This window comes from Pogona vitticeps, chromosome 11, assembly GCF_051106095.1.
Source record: "Pogona vitticeps strain Pit_001003342236 chromosome 11, PviZW2.1, whole genome shotgun sequence".
NCBI classification, from domain to species: domain Eukaryota; kingdom Metazoa; phylum Chordata; class Lepidosauria; order Squamata; family Agamidae; genus Pogona; species Pogona vitticeps.
In genome coordinates, this window is record NC_135793.1 from 26,552,087 (window position 1) to 26,573,100 (window position 21,014).

Below are 21,014 nucleotides of genomic sequence, written 5' to 3' on the forward strand. Positions count from 1 at the left end.
GGCAAAGTACAGGCAAATCTCCAACTGACCACCAAGGCCGGGACGCAGCCGGTTGTCATATCCATCCAGCAGCCGGTCCAAGATGCGTGTGAAGATGGTGATGTTGTCCTTGCTGTCATCGTCAATAATGTCTGGCCCATGCTTCTGAGCCAGTCTGCCATGGAATGGAGAGAAGATACAGTCAGTGGGGGCCCTCCACCAGGGAGGCAGTCCGCCCTCCTGCAACCCCCAGAAACAGCCGCCCATGGGTTCTCTTGCTTTAATGGCTTCTGCCCCTTGGTCAGAATCCTGCTTTTTTAATCCCAGAAACATTCTGAGGTTTACACTCCAGAGGCCCCTGGCTCAGCAGCAGCTGTCCTGATCTTCACTTCCCACACCTTTAGAGGGAATCTGCATGAAACACTTGTGGGATGGTTACATTCTAGTGTCTTCTGTGTCAGATTTCCAGATTGCTGCTCTCCACTCCCACCCCGATTGAATTTGTGACCAAACAGCTTGCCCTAAACTGCAGCTGGAGGCCACCCAGAGTGAACAGGATGCATTTGTTGAGGCTTTTAGGGACAACTGTGACTTTAATTGCATGCTTTTTGCTGGCTTGTTCCAGCCTTTGCCCCGCTTTCTACTGACAGTGGCCTTGAAATTTGTAATTAATTGCCCTTTGTTTGGTCAATGTTTGTTTTCTCTGCCTCTGACTATAGTTAAATTGCCTGGTGATACTTCATTCCCCACCCCAACTTTTCCTCTGGAAAAGTTTAGACATACACACCCCATCAGAGTTTGTATTGTGAACATGTGAAGAGGGTCAAACATTCACTACTTGGTGAAGATCACCACTCTCCAAGTGCAAGTGAGGAGGAGGAGGAGGAGGAGGAAGAGGCTGGAGGGTTTTTTTTGGTTTTTTGTATTGTTGTTGTTGTTGTTTTGTTTTTGCACCAAGACAACCCTTAGGGCCAGGCATTACTCTGGGGTCTCTTGGCCTCTTGGCCTCTTCCAGGTGTCTTGAGCCAAGGAAAAGAAGAGGCCTTGTTAGTTCCAGGCTGGGGCCGAGGAAGCAAGACACACCACTCAGGGGGCCTCAAGGAGAAGCCTTCATGGAGAAGTGGTGCTGGGGCCTCCGCGGAAGGGCAGGCAAAGAGGGCAAGGGCTTCCGTGCGTGCGCGGTGCGCGCCGCCCTCTTCTGTCTTCCCAAAGCCCACTTTTTCTTTTTCACTCCCAAATGCCCAAAGGAGCCTGAAGGAGGCTCTCTCTTTCCTACAAAGTCAGAAGAGTGCCTCAGGGCCATGTCATCAGCACATGCGTGGAAGCCTCCCTTTGGAAGCAGCCAGGCACAGAGCTTCCCGGGCATTGACTCCTTGGCCTGCTCACCCGCATGTCTTTCTCCTTTCAGAGCTCTCACCCATCTGGGTCCAGACACCAGGCATGGTTTGGGTGGTTTTTCTGTGTGTTTGCGTTTTGTCCTGTGATGCACCAGAGCCGGAGGGCGGAGGGAGGGCAGCCCTACGTCTCACTGAGAATGAGGACTCCGGCTCTTGTCCTCAAGGCATGGAAATGTTGCTCCGCTACTGCTGTGAGCAACTGACAAATTTCTTCCAAACTGGGTGGAAAATAGACTCTGTCCTGGACGTTGCTTCCCTTCTCTGACAAGTGGAATGGGCAAATGCCAGCAGAAGGACAGATGACGGTCCAGAAAAACGAATGAGAGAGACAAAGCCAGCTCCCTGCAGAGACCTCAGCCTTGTGCCACAGCAGGTTTTGGGGGAATCACACGTGGGACATGGGTCTGCTGCCTTTATGGTCTGTAACCACTCTGGGTCTCTGTTCTTTGAAAAATATAGTGAAACATTATGCTTAATAAATGCTGACATGTTCAGAAAACAAGCTGCCTCACTCTGTGCAAGCAGACCCAGAGAAAAGCAAAGCAAAAGGAAAACAAAAAACAAAAACGCAGAGGCACCTTGAAGTCCAAGTGTTATATTCCAGTGTCAAAGAGTCTGGCGGACTGGATTTATCCACAAAGGCTCATGTCAGAATATAACAGGTAGCCTCTCAGGTGCCACTATGGTTTTGCTTTACCTCTTGTTCTGGTTTTTTTTGGGGGTGGTGGTGGTTTCTGAATATGCTCAATACATTCTGCTCTATTAAATTTCTTCTCAGCTGCGTTCTGACTGTGATACCTTGAGAGTCTCCAAAGTGGGCACAACCAGCCATGAGGCCTTACTAGAAATGAAATGCAAAGCCAGCCCATAATAAAAGGCATCCCTGCGGCAAATGACCTAGATTGCTTTTCCTCCCAGCTAGGCAAGTTCAAAAGCCATGATGGAGGGAGAGAGGAGAGTCACCTGCCTGCCCGCCTGCCCGCCCGCCCGCCTTGCAGAGATAACTGGGGTGAGGGGGAGAGGGAAGGTGGCCTGTAGGAAGTGGCTTTCCTCTCCTGACTTTGACCTGCAATCCCTCCATCTTGAAACAGACATGGCACCCCACCAGGCTCCCTTTCCCAGACCAGCAGGAAGGGTGGCAGAGAAGGGAGGGCCCAACCCCACCCACCCACCCTCCCACCCTTTTCTTGAGTTAGAACAGGATCCCCAGCTTCTTGCCATCTTACCCTTCAGTGGTAAGAATACACGCCGTGAGCAAAATCCCAAGACTGGCAATGCAGAGAGGAGATGCTGGCCAGACCTTCCTCAGGGCCATCACTTCAGGAGGCTGCAGGGACTGCCAGCTGATCTTCCACACCTGCCCGGAAACAAAGGGAGGAATCTTGAGGAAGGGCCAACCACTCCATCCATGTAGGGTAGAGAGGGCCTGAGGGGTGCAGCCGTGGCCAGCTTGTGCTGGAGGTCCCTGCCATGGTTTTCTCTCAGGCCTCCTTCTGAGTAGATGAGCACAGCAGCAGGACTTGAAAAGTCAGAAAGCAGAACGCCGCAAAGACCCAGACATTTCTCCAGCTAAGCATACTGGTTTCATTCCAATCCAGAAGGTGAGAGTGGCCAACCACAGCTCTCTGGCTCTGGAGCAATAAGGCTCTTCTGGATTGCTAACTAACCCCAGTGACTTTGGGGGAGTCATGTTTTGGGGCTACAGCTTTTGGCAGCCTTGCTGGCTGGAGGAATTGTAGTCTGAAAACCACCTTTTTATGCTCTGGGGCATCTCATCCTGTGTGCCTCAGTGGGCTGGCATTAAAGATCATCCTAATGTACGGATGCATTTGGCAGGAGGGTTCATCCCAAGAGCCACAGAAAGAAGAGAGAACTTGGGCTCTTGCTAGGTTTCCACCACATCACATGTCCATCTCCTTTGCCCTCACACATTCAATCACCTAGGGCAACATGTATTTATTTATTTATTTATTTACAATTTATTTATATTATTAGGCAGACCACAAAGCCCTCATCTCAGCAAAATATATCCACAGTGGTGAGCTTGCAGGGGATGCTCTGCGCCAAAGGCACATCCTTCAAGAGAGAGGACAGTGTGCCACAGCTGCTCACAACCTGACAACCACAAAGCCTTCTGTTCACTTGCAAGATGGGAAGTTCTGAAGTCAATGGTTCAGGGCCAGTTAGTGTCCACTGCTAGTCTCCAGGTCAGTGACAATGCTTTGAATATCATCTGAAAGTTCAAGAATTCTTTCTGGCACTTGTCACCCAACAGAAGGAAGAAACAGGCCCTGTGTGGTGTGGGAGCCAATTAGACATGGTGGGAAGTGTTGGGATGCAGAGGGTGCTTTTTGTGTCTGCAGGCAATGTTCAGGAGCTCCAAAGCCCAGACAGTTAAGGATACCTAGTCCTCCCCTGTCCACATCATCAAAGCTATGGTTTTTCCAGTAGTGATGTATGGAAGTGAGAGCTGGACCTTCAAGAAGGCTGACGATGAAAGAATTGATGCCTTTGAATTGTGGTGCTGGAGGAGACTCTTGAGAGAAGAAGGGGACAACAAAGGATGAGATGGCTGGGCAGTGTCATCGAAGGTTGAACAGTGTCAAACATGAATTTGACCAAATTCCGGGCGGCAGTGGAGAGAGGAGGGCCTGGCATGCCCTGGTTCATGGGGTCATGAAGAGTCAGACATGACTTAACAACTAAACAACAAGTCCTCCGTGTAGGATGAGCATGTGCATGAGTGCGCGTGCATGCGCGCGCACGCACACACACATACACACGCGCACACAGACACAGAGGGGGGGATTGGACTCCTTCAGTGTTCCCTTCGTGCTATAACACTTCCAACAGCTACTGCTTTGCTTGGGTCCAGCAGCCCTTAGGGGATGACTCTGGCAGGTACAGGTGCAATGGCTAAGAGTGAAGATGGAGCAGCTGAAATGGATCATTTGCAAAACAGGCAGGCAGGCCCACCACTTGCCCAGGTTCTGGTGCCTAATGGGTTATTCCACTTTTCACTCTATGCTCGCAACCAAGACTTTTTGCCAGCCCCTTATTTCAGGTCTGTGACCATTTCTCATGACTAGGCAGTCTAGCCTAGCCCCGGGAACACCTTCAGGTGAGAGGCAAGGAAAGGGGTTGGTGAGGCACTGCTTCACCTGGCTATATGTCTTAGGAGGGTTGGGTCTTCCTATCATATACAGTCATGGTTCCTTTAACATTATCAGGTGGTGTACTTCCCTTTTTTAAAGTGTTTTTTACTCCTGATGTCACGTGAGGTAGCCTTGCAAATCTGTGGGTGTTTCAAATACAGCTCACGGGAATGTCTGTCTCGGGTTCCCCAACCACTCCTTCACATGTTGAAGGGGCCCCACCTGAAAGGGAGATTTCGGCAGAGCAAGGGCAGGAAAGGCTGAAAAGAAGGGGATTGGCCCACAGAGCTGTATGGTATGGGGGGGGAAGGCCTCCCTCTCCCCCAGCACTGATTTTCAGAGGCTTGTCAAAAAGAAAGCCAAGCTCTGGGAACCTTTTCAAAGGAGGAAGCCTTCCAGCATTATCTCAGCAGACAGTTTGACATATCCACCTCACACTCTGCCTCTGCCAGATGTTTAGCAAAGACAAAGGTTGGATCAGTTTGGGTTTGGGTTTCTTTAAAAAAAAAGATTATAATAATAAAAGGAAAAGTCTCACTGACTGTTTTTTCAATAGTCCTGAACAGTTCTGCGAGTCTTTTCTCTTCCTACTTCCTTGCCGTTATTTTCATGAACACAACGTTTATATGCATATTTGTCAAGAGGAGGCAATTCATGTCAATTTATGCCATTAATAATTTCAAATGTCAAGGGCCTAAGGAGCTGGAAAGCATCTGTACTCTGCCTTGTGGGCTGAGTGCTGAGCCTTATTTCCTTTCCCACCCCCTTTCTGGATCAAATCTGCCCATGCTTCTTCTCTTCAAGGCCCAAGTCTACTTCCTGCCCATTAGACAACTTGGTTGGCATTCTTCTTTTCCTTTTCTTTTTCAAAAGATCCATCCATCTGAATAGTGAAATCCTAAGGTGGGTTAAGAAAGGCTGGACTTCAGAGTCTCACATTTCCAGGGGCTGTCTGAGAGAGAAGGTGGAAACAGGTAGGAGAGCAGCAGCGCTAGTCAGAAGGTCTTATCCATTTCCAACCTGCCCAACAGGGAGAGGGGAGCTTGACAGATCCCTCTGCCTCATGTGGACAACTTAAGTGAATCCAAGCAGTTATGGTAAATAGACTTAGTGCCCACTTGGTCCTGGGAATGAGCGCTTAGACTAGCTCTGGGAAGCCTCTCTAGTCCTAAAGTCACCGCCACGATCCTTTTAGGTGGTTGGCAATAACAAGGGCAGGAAAGATGCTCTGTTTCTGCATTGAGATAGCACAGACCTGTAGCAAGGGAGCAGGGAGGGAGGGAAGGGGCTATGCTGTCGCGTGCAGCCCCCACGGTGCTCCATGAGTTCAACCTTTGGTTGCCACAGCAGTCAAGAAAAGGGGTACGGAGAACGTGCCCATTTTTTCATTCTCATCCATGTCTCTTTGCTTTAGACTTGGGTAAAACTGAGTGAAAAAGAGCCTAGCTGCTGAAGCATCATCCCCTTGCCCTTAATGTCTTGGAAAGACAAGCTTCCTTGGCTCTAGGTATGGCTGAGGACTGAGCACTCCCCAACTGCTCTTCACTTGGCAAAACACTCATGAGCTCTTCCATGCTCTGAAAGACACAGGCATGCCCAGCAGCAGACACCACATCCGGCCATCTGACATAAAGCCACCCATGAACAGAAATGGGAACAGCAGAAACACGTGGCTCCATTTCACCTTGCATCCCCCACAAAAGAATTTTTTGAGAAGCAGAACCACAGCGTTTGAAATGCTACCATCTAGCCACATTTTTCTGCTCCATACACAACATACCTCAAGGGAACCAGAGAGCCACCTAATGCCTTAAAACCACACACGCCTATGAAGGAGTGGGCCTTTGTTGAAGTATAACATGTGCCTCCTCCGGGGGAGGGCATTCCTCTAGGAATCTTTCCCAGCTGAAATCCATGTGCCCTTCCCTAATCAAGGAAAGGGCACCTGTTCCCAGCCACATCAAAGGTAATATATCTCCACCCCAGCCTACACCCAATAAAAGAATAACCCACCACCATGCTCAAGTGATCCCATGGAGTACCTATGGCTGCCTGACTGCCTCTCCACAGGCCTTGCTGGCAAGCATGCTGCCACTTCAGCACCACAACGGCTGGTAGACTATCTCACAACCCCCACCACTGCAGACAAAACAGTTCTGACTCACGACTGCTGCCACCATCCCTCAGCCTAATGCTGCAGACACAACACAACACAGCCACTCATGAGCCTCTGCACAACTTTGGGCCTCTTCTACCTGATCCACTCCCCATCTTCCTCCCCTTCCCTTCCTCCCATCTCCAAAGGAGAACTGTAGGTAGGAATATGGTCATATTGTCCCTGGGCTTTTAAGAGGTCCCTCCGCTTTGCACAATATAGACTTGTCATGGGGGAGGAGAGAGAGAGAGAGAGAGAGAGAGAGAGAGAGAGAGAGAAAACACAAACTGCGGGGACAGCCATGGCCTTCACCATCACTCCCCACCCCATAGATGAAGCCTTTCTGTACCCCTGTCAAAGCAAGCCTTCCCACCTCTAAGTTGGGGGTAATGGTGTTCTGTTCTGTTTCCCTTTCCTAGGCTGGTCCTAATATTAAGCACAAGGAAGCCGCCACTGCAGGCAAGCAACACTAAGAGATGAGGAGCAGGTTGGCGAGGGACACCTCGACTTTGTCCAGGCACCCTTGAAGGAGCTGCACTGTCCAAACACAGGATGGATAGGAGATTCACCACCAACACCAACACCACTGGTCCAGTCCCCCTTTTTACAAGTTGCGGGAACAGCCAGCCAGCCAGCCAGGTTCTCCTTCACAGCAGGCCATTGGAAGTGTTTGGGACCAGCTGCTCTTCAGCATCCCTGACCCATAGAATCATATAAACAGGACTAGGACTTGGGATGTGGGTTCAAATCCCTGCTTGGCCCTTACTCCATGCGTTTGGGGAGTTACATCCTCTCAACCTGATCTCCTTCACAGGTTTGGTTGTCAGGACAACGAAATGGGAGGAGAAGAACCTTTTACATCGCCTTCCACTGGGGGGGGGGGAGAGGCTATGTAAGCAAAACAGACAGACAGACAGACAGACATTATTCGGGGACATTCCCACGCCAAGCAATACAGCAGAGCCCGAAGTGGGGGGGGGGCTTTGGCCAAGAGGCCAGTGGGGCCGTGGAGGGGGGCGGCGATGGCAGTATTCGCAGCTCTTCTGGTAGCAAGGGGGGGCGTATGCAACCGCTGGCGTATTTACTACACGGTCTCGCTTTGTGTGTATAATTACGCCAGGGCTTCCGTCTGTACGTTGAGATACTGAATGTAAATATTTGGCAGAAATAACACCCACAGACGAATGGGATGGGCTTCTTTGCTGGAGAGACACAGGGAAGCCGAAGAAAGGAGGAAATCGGGGAAACAGCCGGGGGCATCTGTGGGAGCGGGTGCGTTTGAGCGAACGCGCGAGAAAGAGAGGGGGGGGAGAGCGCCCGATGCGTGTGCCAGAGAAAGGACGGGGAAAGGAGGCGGGAAAAAGGGAGCCCGCTCGGTGCTCTCTTCCCTTTCAAGGTCTGGTGGTGGCGTGGCTTTTTTTAAGGGCCAGCCGAGAACCAGAGGCTGAAGAAGAACAAAAGCGGGCGGGCGGGCGGGCAGCTGCGGACAAAGAAAGACGACGACGGAGCAAGAGACCCAATGCAGCAAAGCCCGCCCCGCGCGCGCCTTTCCCCGCGCGCGCCGAGACCGCCCCAGCGCTTGAGGGCCCGATGCTGGGCCACAAAGGGCAGCATCCCGACCCCGAGCCAGCGATTCAGGACGCCCAAGAGGAAATGTCGGGAAAGGGCCACACCTAAAGGGTGGGCAAAGCTCTCTGCGGGTGGTCTAGTCCAATGGACACGGCGAGAGGGAGGGCGCGCCATCGGAAGCCCAGCCGCCGCCTCCCCACGACCCCCGCCCCTCGGCGGAAGGCTCTTACAAGGAAAGCCTACGTCGTCACCGCCCGTCCACCTGGGGTGGGCCAAGCCGCTGCCCAAGGGCCTGCCATGCCTTTGTCGCCAACGTGTTGCTTCTTCCGCCCTTTTCCCTTTCTGCATCAGACATTGCCTGGCGTTATTCAAGGGGCGCAGGCAGGGGGGAGCGGAGGAGAGGGCTTTTGCTAAAGCAGCTCTTTACTCTCCCCCCCCCCCCAAATCCGTTATCCCAAGCCATCTCTCCTCGGTTCGGGGAAGCTCCCAAGAGGCGTAGCCGCTCGTTGGGGCCTTGAGGTGTCGCCGGGTCTGGTCTTGGCCAAACTGGGCCAGAGGGGACGTGGGGGATTCAAGGCCTGCTCCTCGGGCTGGAAGACTTCTTCGAGGTGGGGAAGGTGGGCTGGATCCGCGACTCCATTCAGAAACGGTGAGGGCAGAAGGCGCCCCCTCCCCCGAATCGCAGAGAAATTCGGAGGGCTCTGGAAGGCCTCTTTCAACCAAAACCTTTCCAGAGCGATGACGAGGGGAGGAAGAGGAGTCAGCAGACACAGGGACCGCCGACCCGCATGCGGAGTCTTTGAGGGCCCCGGGGAATAGATCACCCAGGGGCACTGTCTGTGCGCCTCCGGCTGTCGCCCTGCATCCGGTGGCAACCCCTTGGGGAGGTCTGCGGGGAAGAGAGAGGATTCCAGGCACCGGTCCTTCCAACCCTCCCCGTTTTCTCCACCCTAAGCTCACCTCTCCTCAGCTCAGAGCACCCGCCCCCTTCCACCATTCTTCCGGAGGCCTCCTTGCTCCTCGCCTCCCTCGCCCCAACCGCGGTCCCCTCCCTTCCGCTCATTCCCTACACCCGCGGCTTTGGCGTCCTCCTCTCTACCTGCCCTCGCCAATTAGCCCCCATTAACCCATTCCCTCCCCTTCCCCTCCTTTCGGGGCCTCCACCTGCTGGGAGGTGCCCCCCCAAGCCCGCAAAGGGAGGACTGGAGGAACTGACCCCCAGTTCCACGCCTTCCCCTCCACGCTCGGCTAGGAAACGTTCCTCAGGTGGCGAGGGGAGACAGCCGGGGCTCGCTCACTTTCTCTGGCCGTCTGGGTCTGAGCGGGGGTGCGCCTCGCGATGCTCAGTACCCAGCGGGGCGCACGCAGAGTTGGCGAGGCGCGACCGACGTCCGGGGCGACGCTGGCAATGAAAGCAGCGGAGTCCGGAGATTGCGGCCCTCCTCCCTGCCCCCTCCGTCGCCTCTTCCGCCAGTCCTTTGCAGCAACCCATTAATCAGCCACGTCCAGAGGGCAGTCTGGCTGGGGAAAGCGCAGCGCAAGGCAGGGCAAAGCCACCCGCCTCCTGGCGGAGGACAAGCTGCCGGGAGGGCGACGTAGGATGCCGGCTCTACGAGTTGGTCCAGACGTCCCCTGGCGCCTGGGGCCCAGCAGACCCACCCGCTGCCACCTTGTTAAAGCCGCAGAATGAAGGTGCTTCGGGAGAATCATCCTCTGGACCAAAGCAAAAGATGGTTCTTAGGAAGCCCCCCCCCCCCGTTTCTAGCCCCGCTTTAGTTCCAGTCCCTTCAGGATCGGCCGGCAAAGCAGACGCGACTGGCCGAGCCTTCCGCCTGCGGTGGAAGCCCCAGCTGTCAGCCAGCCAAGACCAGCAAACAAGCAGACAACCCGCCGGATAAAAAGCGGTTGCCTTTCTCCCCCTTTTTTCCTGCCACCCATTGAAACGCTGCAGGGGGTTCCAAGGCTCAAGGTACAAACTACCGGTAGGCCAGGTAGAAGCCCGTCACGCTTGCGGCGGCAGAGAGGAGGAGAGAGGGGGCGGCCGGTCTTTGCACCCACATCGCCACCCTCCCTTTCCCTCCCGGGGTTCCAAACCGCGCTCCTCAGCAACTTTGCCGGGCACTTGCTGCTTGCGCAGCGGCGGCGGCGGGAGGGGCGGCTGTCGGCTAGGATTCACAGCCTTTGGTGTTTCGGGATCTTTCCGAGGGACCCGCAAGCGCTCACCGGGACGCCCAGGAGCTCTGCAAAGGCACGCGAATAACACACACACACACAAAGGCCGAAGGGCCCAGACCGGCGGCTGCAGCTGTCTGCCCCCCGGCCCAACAGCCACCTTCCTCCCTGGCGGTGGCGAGGGAAAGCTGGGCGCCACCACTACCTCTTGCGGAGCTGCCGGTCTCCGAAGCCCGCCGGATCAGTCCTGGAGGCTGTGCTCCCGCCGTCCTGCCTTCCCGCCCCCGACAGCCTGACTCCACCGGCTCCGCGTCTGCTCGGGACCCGACTCTGGTGGCGGCGGAAGCCCGCGAGGGAGGTGAACGCATTTAACCCACCGTTCCCGGGGCTGGCCTGCCGAGACGAGGGTCGGGCGGGGTTCCCCGGGTGCAAAGAGGTGGGAAGCGCGGCGGCCAGCCTTGGGTCGCGAGCGCGTCTCCCTCTCGCGCTTCTGCCAAGACTGGCAAAAGGAAGGGAAGGAAGGCGAGAGGAGGCGAGGCGGAGGGAGGGAGAGCAGCTTCCCCTCCCCTCCCCTCCCCTCCCCTCCCCTCCCCGGAGGAGGGTTCAGCCATCTCCCTTCTTCCCAAAGAGCAACAAAGAGGAAAGAGGTACCAATGGCGCACCAGGTGCTGACAAAGAGCGATGCCTCGTGAGGGTTATCCCCCGCCTTAGTCCCGCAACGACTTCTGCCCCCGACACACGAAACAAGCCGGCCGGAGGACGGGCGACCGCAGCCTCGGCAGCAGCAGCGGGGGGGGGGGGGGACGGGGACTGGCGCGGGGGGGGGGGGTTAGCAGCACCAGCGATGGCAGGAGGTCTGCTCCAGCGACAGAGACAGCCTGTACAGCAGGGTGGGCAGCAGGTAAAGGGGACCTGGTGGGAATCCTTCATCGGGCAGAGTCCCTCTCAACCCTGCCAAGAGGCCTCAGGGCTAATCGGTAAGTGCTGGCCAGAACCCGAGCCGAAGGAGGCGGCCACCGGCTCCCCAAAGGGCTGGAGAGTGTGAAAATTCTGCCTTGAACTGGTGTATATGATTGGGGGTGGTGGATTTAACCATGGGTGGCATTGGGGAGCTCCCACTAGGTTGAACCAACACTGGAGAAGTGAGGAAAAAGAAAAGTCCTGGGCGGGAGGGCAGGGCTGGCAGTCACCTTCCCCGGGAAGCGTCAGGTGGACCCTCAGCTGTTCACCTGAAATGTCAAGGGCAAGGCAGGAGCTCCAGCTGGCCTGGGAAGAAGAGGCTGGGGATGAGGCAGGGAGTCCTGGCCCCAGCAAGAAAGGAGGCCCTGGCAGGAAAATAACCAGGCAGGAATGGGCAACAGCTACTCAACCAGAGGCACCAGTATTGAGATGTGGGAAGATGGACCCCCCTGAACTCAGCCCTGCCTCACGGCAAGGATTCCCCTTGCAACACGAGGCAGAGGAGAGGCTGCCCCCGGGCAGCACAAAGGCCCAGAGGGTGGGGTTTCTGGTCCAAGTGAGAGCCCTTCACCATCCCACCCACGGAGGTGCTTTCTTCCTAGAGGTACTCTCTTGGAAGAAGCACGTTTCCTGTTCATAGCCGAATCGAGATTAAGGAACTGAAACGAGGCAGGCTGGGAGTGATGTTATTGCTGTGTAGAGCAACGAGGGAGAGATTCTCTGGAGCCTGGCCATGCGAGTCTGCTGCAGCAAAGGGAACCAAGAGCTTTCTAACATCCGAGAGACTGGTCACATTTACTAAGCTTATGCCACGGAAAAAATGGCTAGTCCCTAACTTGCCTCAAGGCAATGTTGTTTTTACAGAAAAGACCTAACCAAGTCATACTGGAGGCCAAGTGGGGGAGGGGGTGTTAAACAAGGAGAAAGAACAGGAAAACAAAGTCCTCTCTTCCCTCCTGCCTCTTCACCTTGTGAGAGCAATACAAGGACCGCACTACACCAGAAGAGCCCAGAAAGAGAGCTGGCATAGAAGGACATGTGGGCATGAATCAGCCAGCTAAAAAGCCCACCTCCTCAATTAGGCTGCTCTCAGTCAAGGACTGAGCTCTTCAAGAAACAACAAGGAAAATCACAAAACCATCATATTGTTCATGTCAGCATTAAGACTCTGCCTCTCTTCATGGTGTCTGGAGGCTGGTCTGTATGAAACATAAGTGTGCCCACTTCCTGATGACAATGTCAGGCCTGACTAGCCAAAAGAAGGACGAGCCGAGCAGGTGGAGGTAGTCCTCTCAACCCAGGGTTCCAAGGAAGAAACTTCAGGCGAGAGACCTTAGCGCAGGACATTTAGATTATCTATAAAAGTCTTGCCTGGGTTGGAGAGTTCCTTGCCAGGCTACCTGCTGGGTGACTGTGCTTCAGAGAATACCTGGATTCCTCACAGCACCTGTCCAAGATGCCACTCACAACCGTGGCCCAAGACACCAGAGGTGAAGAGTCAAGGGGAAAATCACAGCTTTCCTGCATAAAGAGGAAGAAGCAGATGGGCCTGGTTCAGGGATCACCACTCAGCCGCCGGCAGGGGTGGGCAATTAATTTCTTGGGGGGGGCACATGAAAAATCTGAACTGTGTTCGGGGGCCAAACCAACTTTACTTTAAAATAAAATGAAACAGTGATGTTATGATTGTTTTTATTTTAAACTTGTTAATCTCCACAAATATTAAAGAGTTTTTTTGTGGTATGTTAAAGATAAGCAACTGATCAACTTTAGACAAAAAGCTATAAATAGTTTTGATGTTCAAAACTGTCTGCGGGCTGGACAGGAGCGGATCGCGGGCCGCTTGTGGCCCTTGGGCCACACTTTGCCCAGGTCTGACTCAGCCCTTTGTATCTGACTGTCTGTGGTCTGTGTGGCTCGCTCATCCTTTTCTTAGATGCCCATCCTGTCTATGGCTTGTGGGACTATGCCTGACTCTTGAAGGGTGAAGGGTCTTTGATCCCAAAGTGAAAGGCCAGGAGAGGTGCAAACAGCCCCCCCCCATTAAAATAAACCTTCCTTTCCCGCCTGGAATTCTGCCTACTACGGCCTGCTCTTGGCTGAACGCACTGTTTGCCACAGATGTTTCCTCCATGCAGCCATGCTGCCCTCCGCGGGGCTCCAATCAACTGCACACTAATTGCCTTCCCTCAGCAGATGGAAGGCACAGGAGATGCCTGATAACATCTGTGCCAGTCCCAAAGGGCTGACGGTGCAGAACCCTGAGGTCATGCGGTCTCTCAGGCCTGGAGAAAGTGGCCACAGGGGTCCAACGGAGTAGAACTCCTCGGAGGCTGAGCGGCCACCCCTGACGGCGATGCTGCTTGAAGGTTTCCACAGGGCAGTGGAAGACAGGAGGGCCTGGAGTGCTCTGGTCCATTGGGGTCACAAAGAGTCGGACACAAAGTAATGACTAAAGAACAACAGTCCTCCTGGGGCTACCACAGACAATGAGAAGTTGAGCAAGGCCTCATCACTCACACAGGTAAGGGGCCTTGAGATTTCCAAAATGAAATCTTGAAAAGAAAGCTGCAGGACTCACACAGCAGCATAGCTATGAGGGCCCCTTGCCCTGGTCCTGCACCACAGCAGAAGAACTCACTTCCACTCTGGTGGCCCAATGAGAGCGGAAAGGAATCCAGCCGGTTGGAGAGGAGAGGGAGGGCATCCTCAGAAGAAAAAAGACAGAAGTTGACCATGGGAGACCGGCAGGGGGATGAGAGAAGAAATGTTGCACTAAGTCTTTGGTTCCCCAAATGCACAAGGCTTTTTGGGCTGAAACCAGAAGCTTGTGTCGCGATTGGAAATGCATCAGGAGCCAGTGAAATCAGGCCTAAAAATTGAATTATAGGATTAGACCCACAGACTGTCCTCTTCTTCTATCTGCTCTTACCATGCACTACCTGTATCTTCTAAACCACAAAGGCAGTCTTATATACGGTGCCTAGTAGTAATCTAACATGGCAATTGCCAGAGCATAGACCACTGTACGTCATTCATACCAACCAGCAAAATCATGGACAAGGCACTTGATGTCACTGAGGTTACCTGTATCTCAACTGAAGCCGTAGAATCATGAGACCTGCATAGTTTTGGAATCATCAGTCAATTTTCTGTGAGGAACCAAATAGCAATTCCTTGCTTCTTTTCTTTGTTGGTCAGATTTCATGTGCCTCTCCTCCCTTCATTTTTACATAAGCTTGATAGCACCTGATCTCTAAAAAATTTTTGGAACTCTTCTGACCATAAGTGCAAACAGCTGCAGCCAGAAGCGCCCAGAAAGGCAGTGCCACTGAGTAGGTATGTTCACCCACATGGCACCCAAATACAGAGTGTGTTGCAATAATGCCAACAGGTTACCTGAGGCAAGGCATGGAGTTTATCGCAGAGAAGCTCTCCAGCTCAGTGGGTGGTGATGTCTTGCTTGGTTCCCCTTACCCCACAGGAGTGCACGACAGGCTCTCCACTCCACCCCAGCCCCCCCTCCACCCCGCCCTCCCTCCCACAGTCTCCCTAGGTACACCTGTCTGTCTGTCTGTCTGTCTGTCTGTCTGTCTGTCTGTCTGTCTGTCTGTCTGTCTCTCTGAATTATGGATATGCCACCTTTCTCCTGAAGGATTCAAAGCAGCTTACAGTATTAAAAGAAACAAAGTTCAAAACAAAATAATAATTTTTGAAAAGCATTGAACAAATATATTTAAACACACAAGAAGAACAATGCCAAAAACACAAGTAAAACACAGTTATCAAAGGTTCCCTTTTAAAAATCCCTTTGGTCAACCAGTCATTTAAAGGAAACTTTCCTGAAGAGAAAAGTCTTTGTCTGCTTGTGGAAGGACAGCAAAGACGGGGCCTGCTTGGCCTCCAGTAGGAGGGAGTTCCAGAGTCTGGGAGCAGTGACAGAGAAGGCCCTCTTCCTGCTCCATACTTGCAGTTACAGAGAAGGGTCATTGGGAGAATGTGTGTGGGGGGGGGGGGAGAGACCAATGAGGGAAAAGAGCAAGCTCACACACACCCCATTGCACTCTGCGGAAAACCTGCCACATCTTCTCTGTCACTGACACCCTTTCAGGCAAACAGGTCCCAAATCTGACACTCAAACCAGATGCATTTTCACTTGTTTATCTTAATTAAGCAGTGTTCAGAAACTAATTAGCAGATCTTTTTTAAAAATAACTCCTTCGAACATTCACACCTAACCCCTAGAAATCTGGGTCAGGAGGGTGTGCTTTGGTAGACAGCAGGAAGAGACTCTCTTTTTTTTTTTTTTGCTCTGACTTCTCACCAGCCTTTCAGCTCCATGTGTATGCATTTGGGGGGGGGGGCTCCCTCTGAGGAGGGTCCTGCCTAAGAAGGCAGGAAGCCATCAGAAAGCTGCTTCTCCTGGGCTTGTGGCACTTGGCGAGCTGGTCTTCCTGTTTTGATCTGAGGCTGAACTTCCAACACATGGTCAAGCACCAGTTCTAGAGAAAAGACCCAACAGCCATCCCAGCATATTGTGGGAGAAAAGACAGAGGGAGGGAGGGAGGGAGGGAGGGGGACCCTGGCCCTGCTCTCTTCCTCCACCTCCCCTCTTTGCCTCTGCAGGGAAGGCCAGGGGAGGCCTCTGGCGATGGTCCTTCTTGCCATTCCCTGTTTGGGCTGCCACACAGTAGCTTCCCACCTGCACCAAGCTTTCTTATTGCCCCTTCCTATTTTTATCCAGTCTTTCTCCTGTGAACCTAAATTTTTCCAATCTCCCAGGCCCAGCTGGCCTTGCTAAAATATTTTAAGAGGGGTGGGTGGGAACAAGCCATCAGCCCTTTGCGTCACTCTTGCTGCAGTTTTGCTGAAACCATCCCTGGGGCGGCAGCTTCCCATTCCTTGACATTAGAGGGCCAAAGTCTGACTGGGGAGGTGTTGCTGCTGCTGCTGCTGCTGCAAGCAGGGCTTGGGCAACAAGCAGCCTCTTGTGCGAGGACACTCCAATCCTGGCCTCACCTCATTTTGCCCAATGCTGCTTAGTGGCCCACTATTTTGCTTGGATTTCTCTGCTGGGCAAATGGAATAGAAGGCAATTGCACCAACATGGAGGTGGGAGAAGGTCACCAGAATGGCTCACATTCAGGAGCTCCCGGTTCACCTTTGGCAGACAGTTCTGGTTGGCCCCAAGCCTCATTTGCAGCTCTAGTCTTCTAATCCCTTGGGAATGGCTAGGATAGCAAAAGGGCAGTGGTCCCATGACGCCATTTTTCATCCCAGCCAATAGGGAAAACCATTCAACCACTGACAGCCAACCACTTCCAGCATCTTGGTGCTTTATGACAAAACTTTTAATCAAGACACAAAGGCAGAGGCCAGCTTGGAAAGCATGACAATGCAGGGAGGAGGCCAGCCAGACCCTCCGGACAAGCCCCCGGCTGGCCCCTCCCCTGCTGTTCCCGGAGCCAAGCCTCAGTTTCCTCAGGCTGACTGCTGGGAAAGCAATGGGCCTCCTCAGGGAGGGGCATTTGGCATTTGGAGAGAAGAGGAGATAGGGGGGCTGTGCACACTTGGTCAGGCCTGGCCCCGCTGGCCGGCTAACCCACCCTAGATGCCCTGCCCCACCCCCTTTGCTCTGCTGTCTCCTGTGTACTTTGGTAGGATCATGGAAGGCAGCCTGCATACCAAGGACAGCCACTGGCTCAGGAAATGCCACTTTGCAACCCCACAGGAGCTGCTGGGTTACATCCCCTCCACTATAAACACACACACACACACACACACACACACACAGAGAGAGAGAGAGAGAGAGAGAGAGAGAGAGAGAGAGAGAGAGAGAGAGAGAGAGAGAGAGAGAGAGAGAGAGAATGGTGCCAGAATTGCTTCTGCTTGCAAACCAGGGGCTGAATTCCTTGTCAGTGCCAGCTGCTGCCAAGGGTCTCATGAGCCAGTCTCCATGGCAACATTTCTGGCACTTAAATGAGAGAGAGGGACCCCCATCTTCTTTCTCCATGGCAAGGAGTCAGTGCCCCCCAACTCCAGACACAGTTCAGCAGCCATGCCATCCTCCCCCCTCCACTGGCAAGAATGTACAGATGATCGCCCGGCCCCACATGCACAAGCACAACAGTGGGCTCGAACCCAGCTTTGGCCATCATTTTCAGGATTCAGAGTCGGCAGGTTGGTACATGAAGGAACCCTCTCTGGCCTTCCCTTCTGGCCCACTAGCTCAACAGATCAGACCCTCCACTATCAGCTGTGGTAGCTCACACTTTGAAGCTCAGGAGAGAACAGATTTGGAGTATTAAAAAGGGGTTGGAAAATGTTAAATGTGTAGTTTAGGGGGTAGTTGCTTCACCATGATGATGATGATGATGATGATGTATTTTCACTGTGTGGGGGGGGAGGGGTGGTTTCTCAGATTTCTACTTCCTAAGTGCCAAAAAATACAGCCAGCCTTGAGAACGATGTTCTGGGGCCATCAGGGAGAAACTGCATCTTATGGCTCCACCTGAAGCACTTGAATGCCAGAAAGGGGAACCAGGGGCTGTCTGTGTGTCAGAAGATGGCTCTGCTGCCTGTGATTTTGCCTTAAGGGAGGCATGATCTACCTGTGGGTTTTCGTTTTCAGGTCTCAGCATCACTAGCTTTGCTAAATGGTTCTTCTTTAGCATCTGCCATCCTTAGAACTGGGCACTCTATATAGACCACCCTCCCAAAAAAGGTTACTTGATGAGAAGATAGAAAAAAGAGTTAGTACAATTACGGAATAGCCATTATTAATTAGGAAAGAGAATATGTAAACGCACACACACAAGAACAAAAAAGTGTATTTTTTATCTGCACGTCTAACTTGATCTTTCACCTTCTGTTGCCCCATAATGACTGAGCAAACCCTGTTTCTTTGCATACTAAGTCATAGTAGAGTAGGCTCATTGCATCAATGGATTTACAGGGACGTTGATGCACCAAATCCCCACTGACTGGCCAGGCCTCATCTAGAATGATTCCACAGCAAGAAACTTAAAGCGCAGGTCAGAAAGAGGAGAGTCTTGACATGACCGGTGGGGGCTCAACTCCCCCCCCCCGCAACTCGCTCTTCTCCCCTCCCCCTCCCCTTGAGCATTTGGATTGAGGGCTGAAGGCTGGGGTCCTCCCAAAACACAGACCTGAGTCTTCCATGGGAGCACCATCCTGTCTAAATGACATGGATCCTTATCCTTGGCCTGCCTCTCACTTGACCAGAGAGATTCTTGAGGCTTGCATGGGCTAAGTTTCAGCGGGTTCCCCCCCGCCATTCTGTTACTGGCCTTGGGCAGGGCTTGAGGCTTGAACAGCTGTCCTGCCTCTAGATGGAAGAGAGAGGGAGGGAAAGTGGGGCCTCACCTGCCTGCGGATGGACCCCATGGTTTCCTCACCTGCTCACTAAGGAGATGGAGGCCCAGGGCGGGCAGAGCCAAGACCCTGGCATCGAAGAGAAGTTCCCCCAGCAACGCCTTGTGAAATCGCCCCTGGCCCAGTCGATGCCTCCAGGTCCCACTCGGGCCAGGAAGCCCAGAAGGTCAAATCTACTGGAAACGGCTGACTTGGCCAGGTTAGGGCTCCGAGGATCCGCGCGGCCGTCAACCCTTCCTTCTCTAGCCGCTGCATGAGCAGAATGAATGACGCCCCAATCCTCGGGGTGTAGGAGGAGGAACGCAGGCTGCCCCACTGCCGGTGGGGCTGCTTTGGGAGAGCACAGGGCTTCTCGGGCCCAGACGTGGGTCCCAAGGACAGTCCTAAGAGCCGTCGGTGTTCGTCGGCCCCTCTCCTGCTGCGGGAGAAGGAAAACGGCGGGCCCTCCCGCACGGACGGACTCTCCCGCAGCGAGAGAACCGCCAGCTGGTAACTCCCCTTCGTGCAAGGTGCCTCGGCTTTCTGGCCCCGGCGCGCGTCTAAAAACTTTGGGCGGGCTCCGCACCACAACAGGAGGAAGGGCCGCGGGGGGGGATCGTCGCCCCCGGAAGGGCACAAGGGCGGCCTCTGGCTGGCAGCCGGCTTTCCTCCTTTCGGGGCTCCGCTCCGCTCCGCGTTGCTGCTCCAGGAGCGGCTCTCCTCCTGCCCGCCGAAGCACCCGAGCCCACAGCTCCGCAGCTGCACTCACTCCATCTTTCCTCTTTCACGCCTCCTCGCGTGCAAGACTTCGGTATGCGAAAGTCTGCTGCCCCCTGGTGGCCGAGGCGTCGTCGAGGAAAAAGCCGGGTTTTGTGATGGACTTCCAGAGAGGAGGGCGTTGCGACCGCATGGTCCGTCCGGCAAGAGCCTTAAACGCAGACCTCGCTGGTGCAAGTGGGCTCGCACAAAACCACACAGATGGGCCCCTTCGCTTGCCCTAAATGCAGCCCCGTGCAAATTGGGCCTGTGTTTCTCTGGAGCCCAAGAATCCCGGGGCCTGAGGGATCAAATGGATATGGGATCAGATGCATCCGGAGAATTGTTTGCTGTCTGCCGAAGTTAATGCCCAGTGAAACCTGGTGGCCTCCCGGATGCCCCCGGACTGTTCTGTTGTGTTTGCTGCCTGAGGAAGTTGTCCTCTTGGATATGCTGCAGAGCCACTGGTCCAGCAGAAAATATGGAAACAGTCCCCCATCCGGTGACACGATGGTTCTTCTGTCTCAGCCCTTCAAGGCCCCTCCACAAGGGCGAGAGGTACAGGCTTGTGTGCCTTTAGGTCGCCACCCCACTGTCTCTGGGCCCAATGCCTCAGGGGCCCAGGTCCTACGGTGTCCCTGCTGCTCACTGTGTTGCTCACCACAGACTCTTGGAGCCCATTTCGGCCTCCTCCCCTGTCCTCTTGCATTCTCTATATCCTGCTACATTCCCCTGGCCAGTCCTGCCACAGGCTCCCTTTGCACTTTTAGTCCAGCCGAAAGGGCAGCAGATGGGTTCAGGATTGGGCAGGCCATCCTCGAAAGAGCTGCGCGGCTTGGACCCCCCCCCCTCTCTCTCACACACACACACACACACACAGAGAGAGAGAGAGAGAGAGAGAGAAAGTTAAAATGAAATCAGTTAACTTCAGTGAGAAACTTAAACTTAAGAGAGAAAATCCTAAAGCCTATTTCCAACTAAAGGAGGTCAGTTCCTTACACAGAAAAAAAAAGGGGGGGAGTCAAAGTATGTGAAGGTGAGAACATCCTTCCTGGGATGAGTGGGAGGGGGCAGAGACCAGGGATGGAAGAGGGCAGGGTAGCTTTCCCCCCCACTACCACCACCTCTTTTCCCAAACCCCTCCTGGACTTTTGGGATAAAGAGGTGCAAAGAGTCAATGGAGGATTCCAGACCCACACCCACCCACTCAAAAGGGCACATGGTCTTCTGAGCCTGAGAGTCACCCAATGGACACATAAGGATCATATATTTAACACTCATTGGGGTTAGCTTCATTTTATGCACTGCTGTTATCTGCTTGAGCAAACTGAGCACCACCTTCAAGATAGGAGAGTAAACACAAAGCCCAGGAGCCTGAACAGATGCTCTTCTGACTCACCTGCCAGAGCCAGAATCACTGACCCAGTTGCTGCTTCTTTCTTTCACAACTCAGGATGCCTATCCTCACAGGGAACTCACATGGACATTTGTTGTCTC

General features: G+C 53.7%; 1 protein-coding gene across 12 annotated transcripts in view; it reads right to left on the reverse strand.

The window, feature by feature from the left end:
• The window catches only part of LOC110080193 (gamma-aminobutyric acid type A receptor subunit alpha3), a 43,335-nt gene extending 22,352 nt beyond the window's left edge, over window positions 1-20,983 (reverse strand). For 3 of the 12 annotated variants that reach the window (XR_013538743.1, XM_078380663.1, XM_020795900.3), the window contains exons 1-3: window positions 10,633-10,754; window positions 2,603-2,733; window positions 30-154 (exon numbers count right to left, since the gene is read on the reverse strand). Coding sequence is in view for 11 of the 12 variants with exons in the window: in XM_078380663.1 (XP_078236789.1) it covers window positions 30-154; window positions 2,603-2,691 (214 nt within the window). In the remaining variant the exon portion in view is untranslated. Of the gene's footprint in view, window positions 1-29; window positions 155-2,602; window positions 2,734-9,215; window positions 9,326-9,471; window positions 9,575-10,632; window positions 10,755-10,804; window positions 10,885-11,089; window positions 11,220-18,805; window positions 18,932-20,916 lie in introns of those variants that run through there. The other 9 variants (XM_020795904.3, XM_020795902.3, XM_078380664.1 and 6 more) reach the window with 9 other exon arrangements.
• Between the last annotated feature and the right edge of the window lie 31 nt (window positions 20,984-21,014).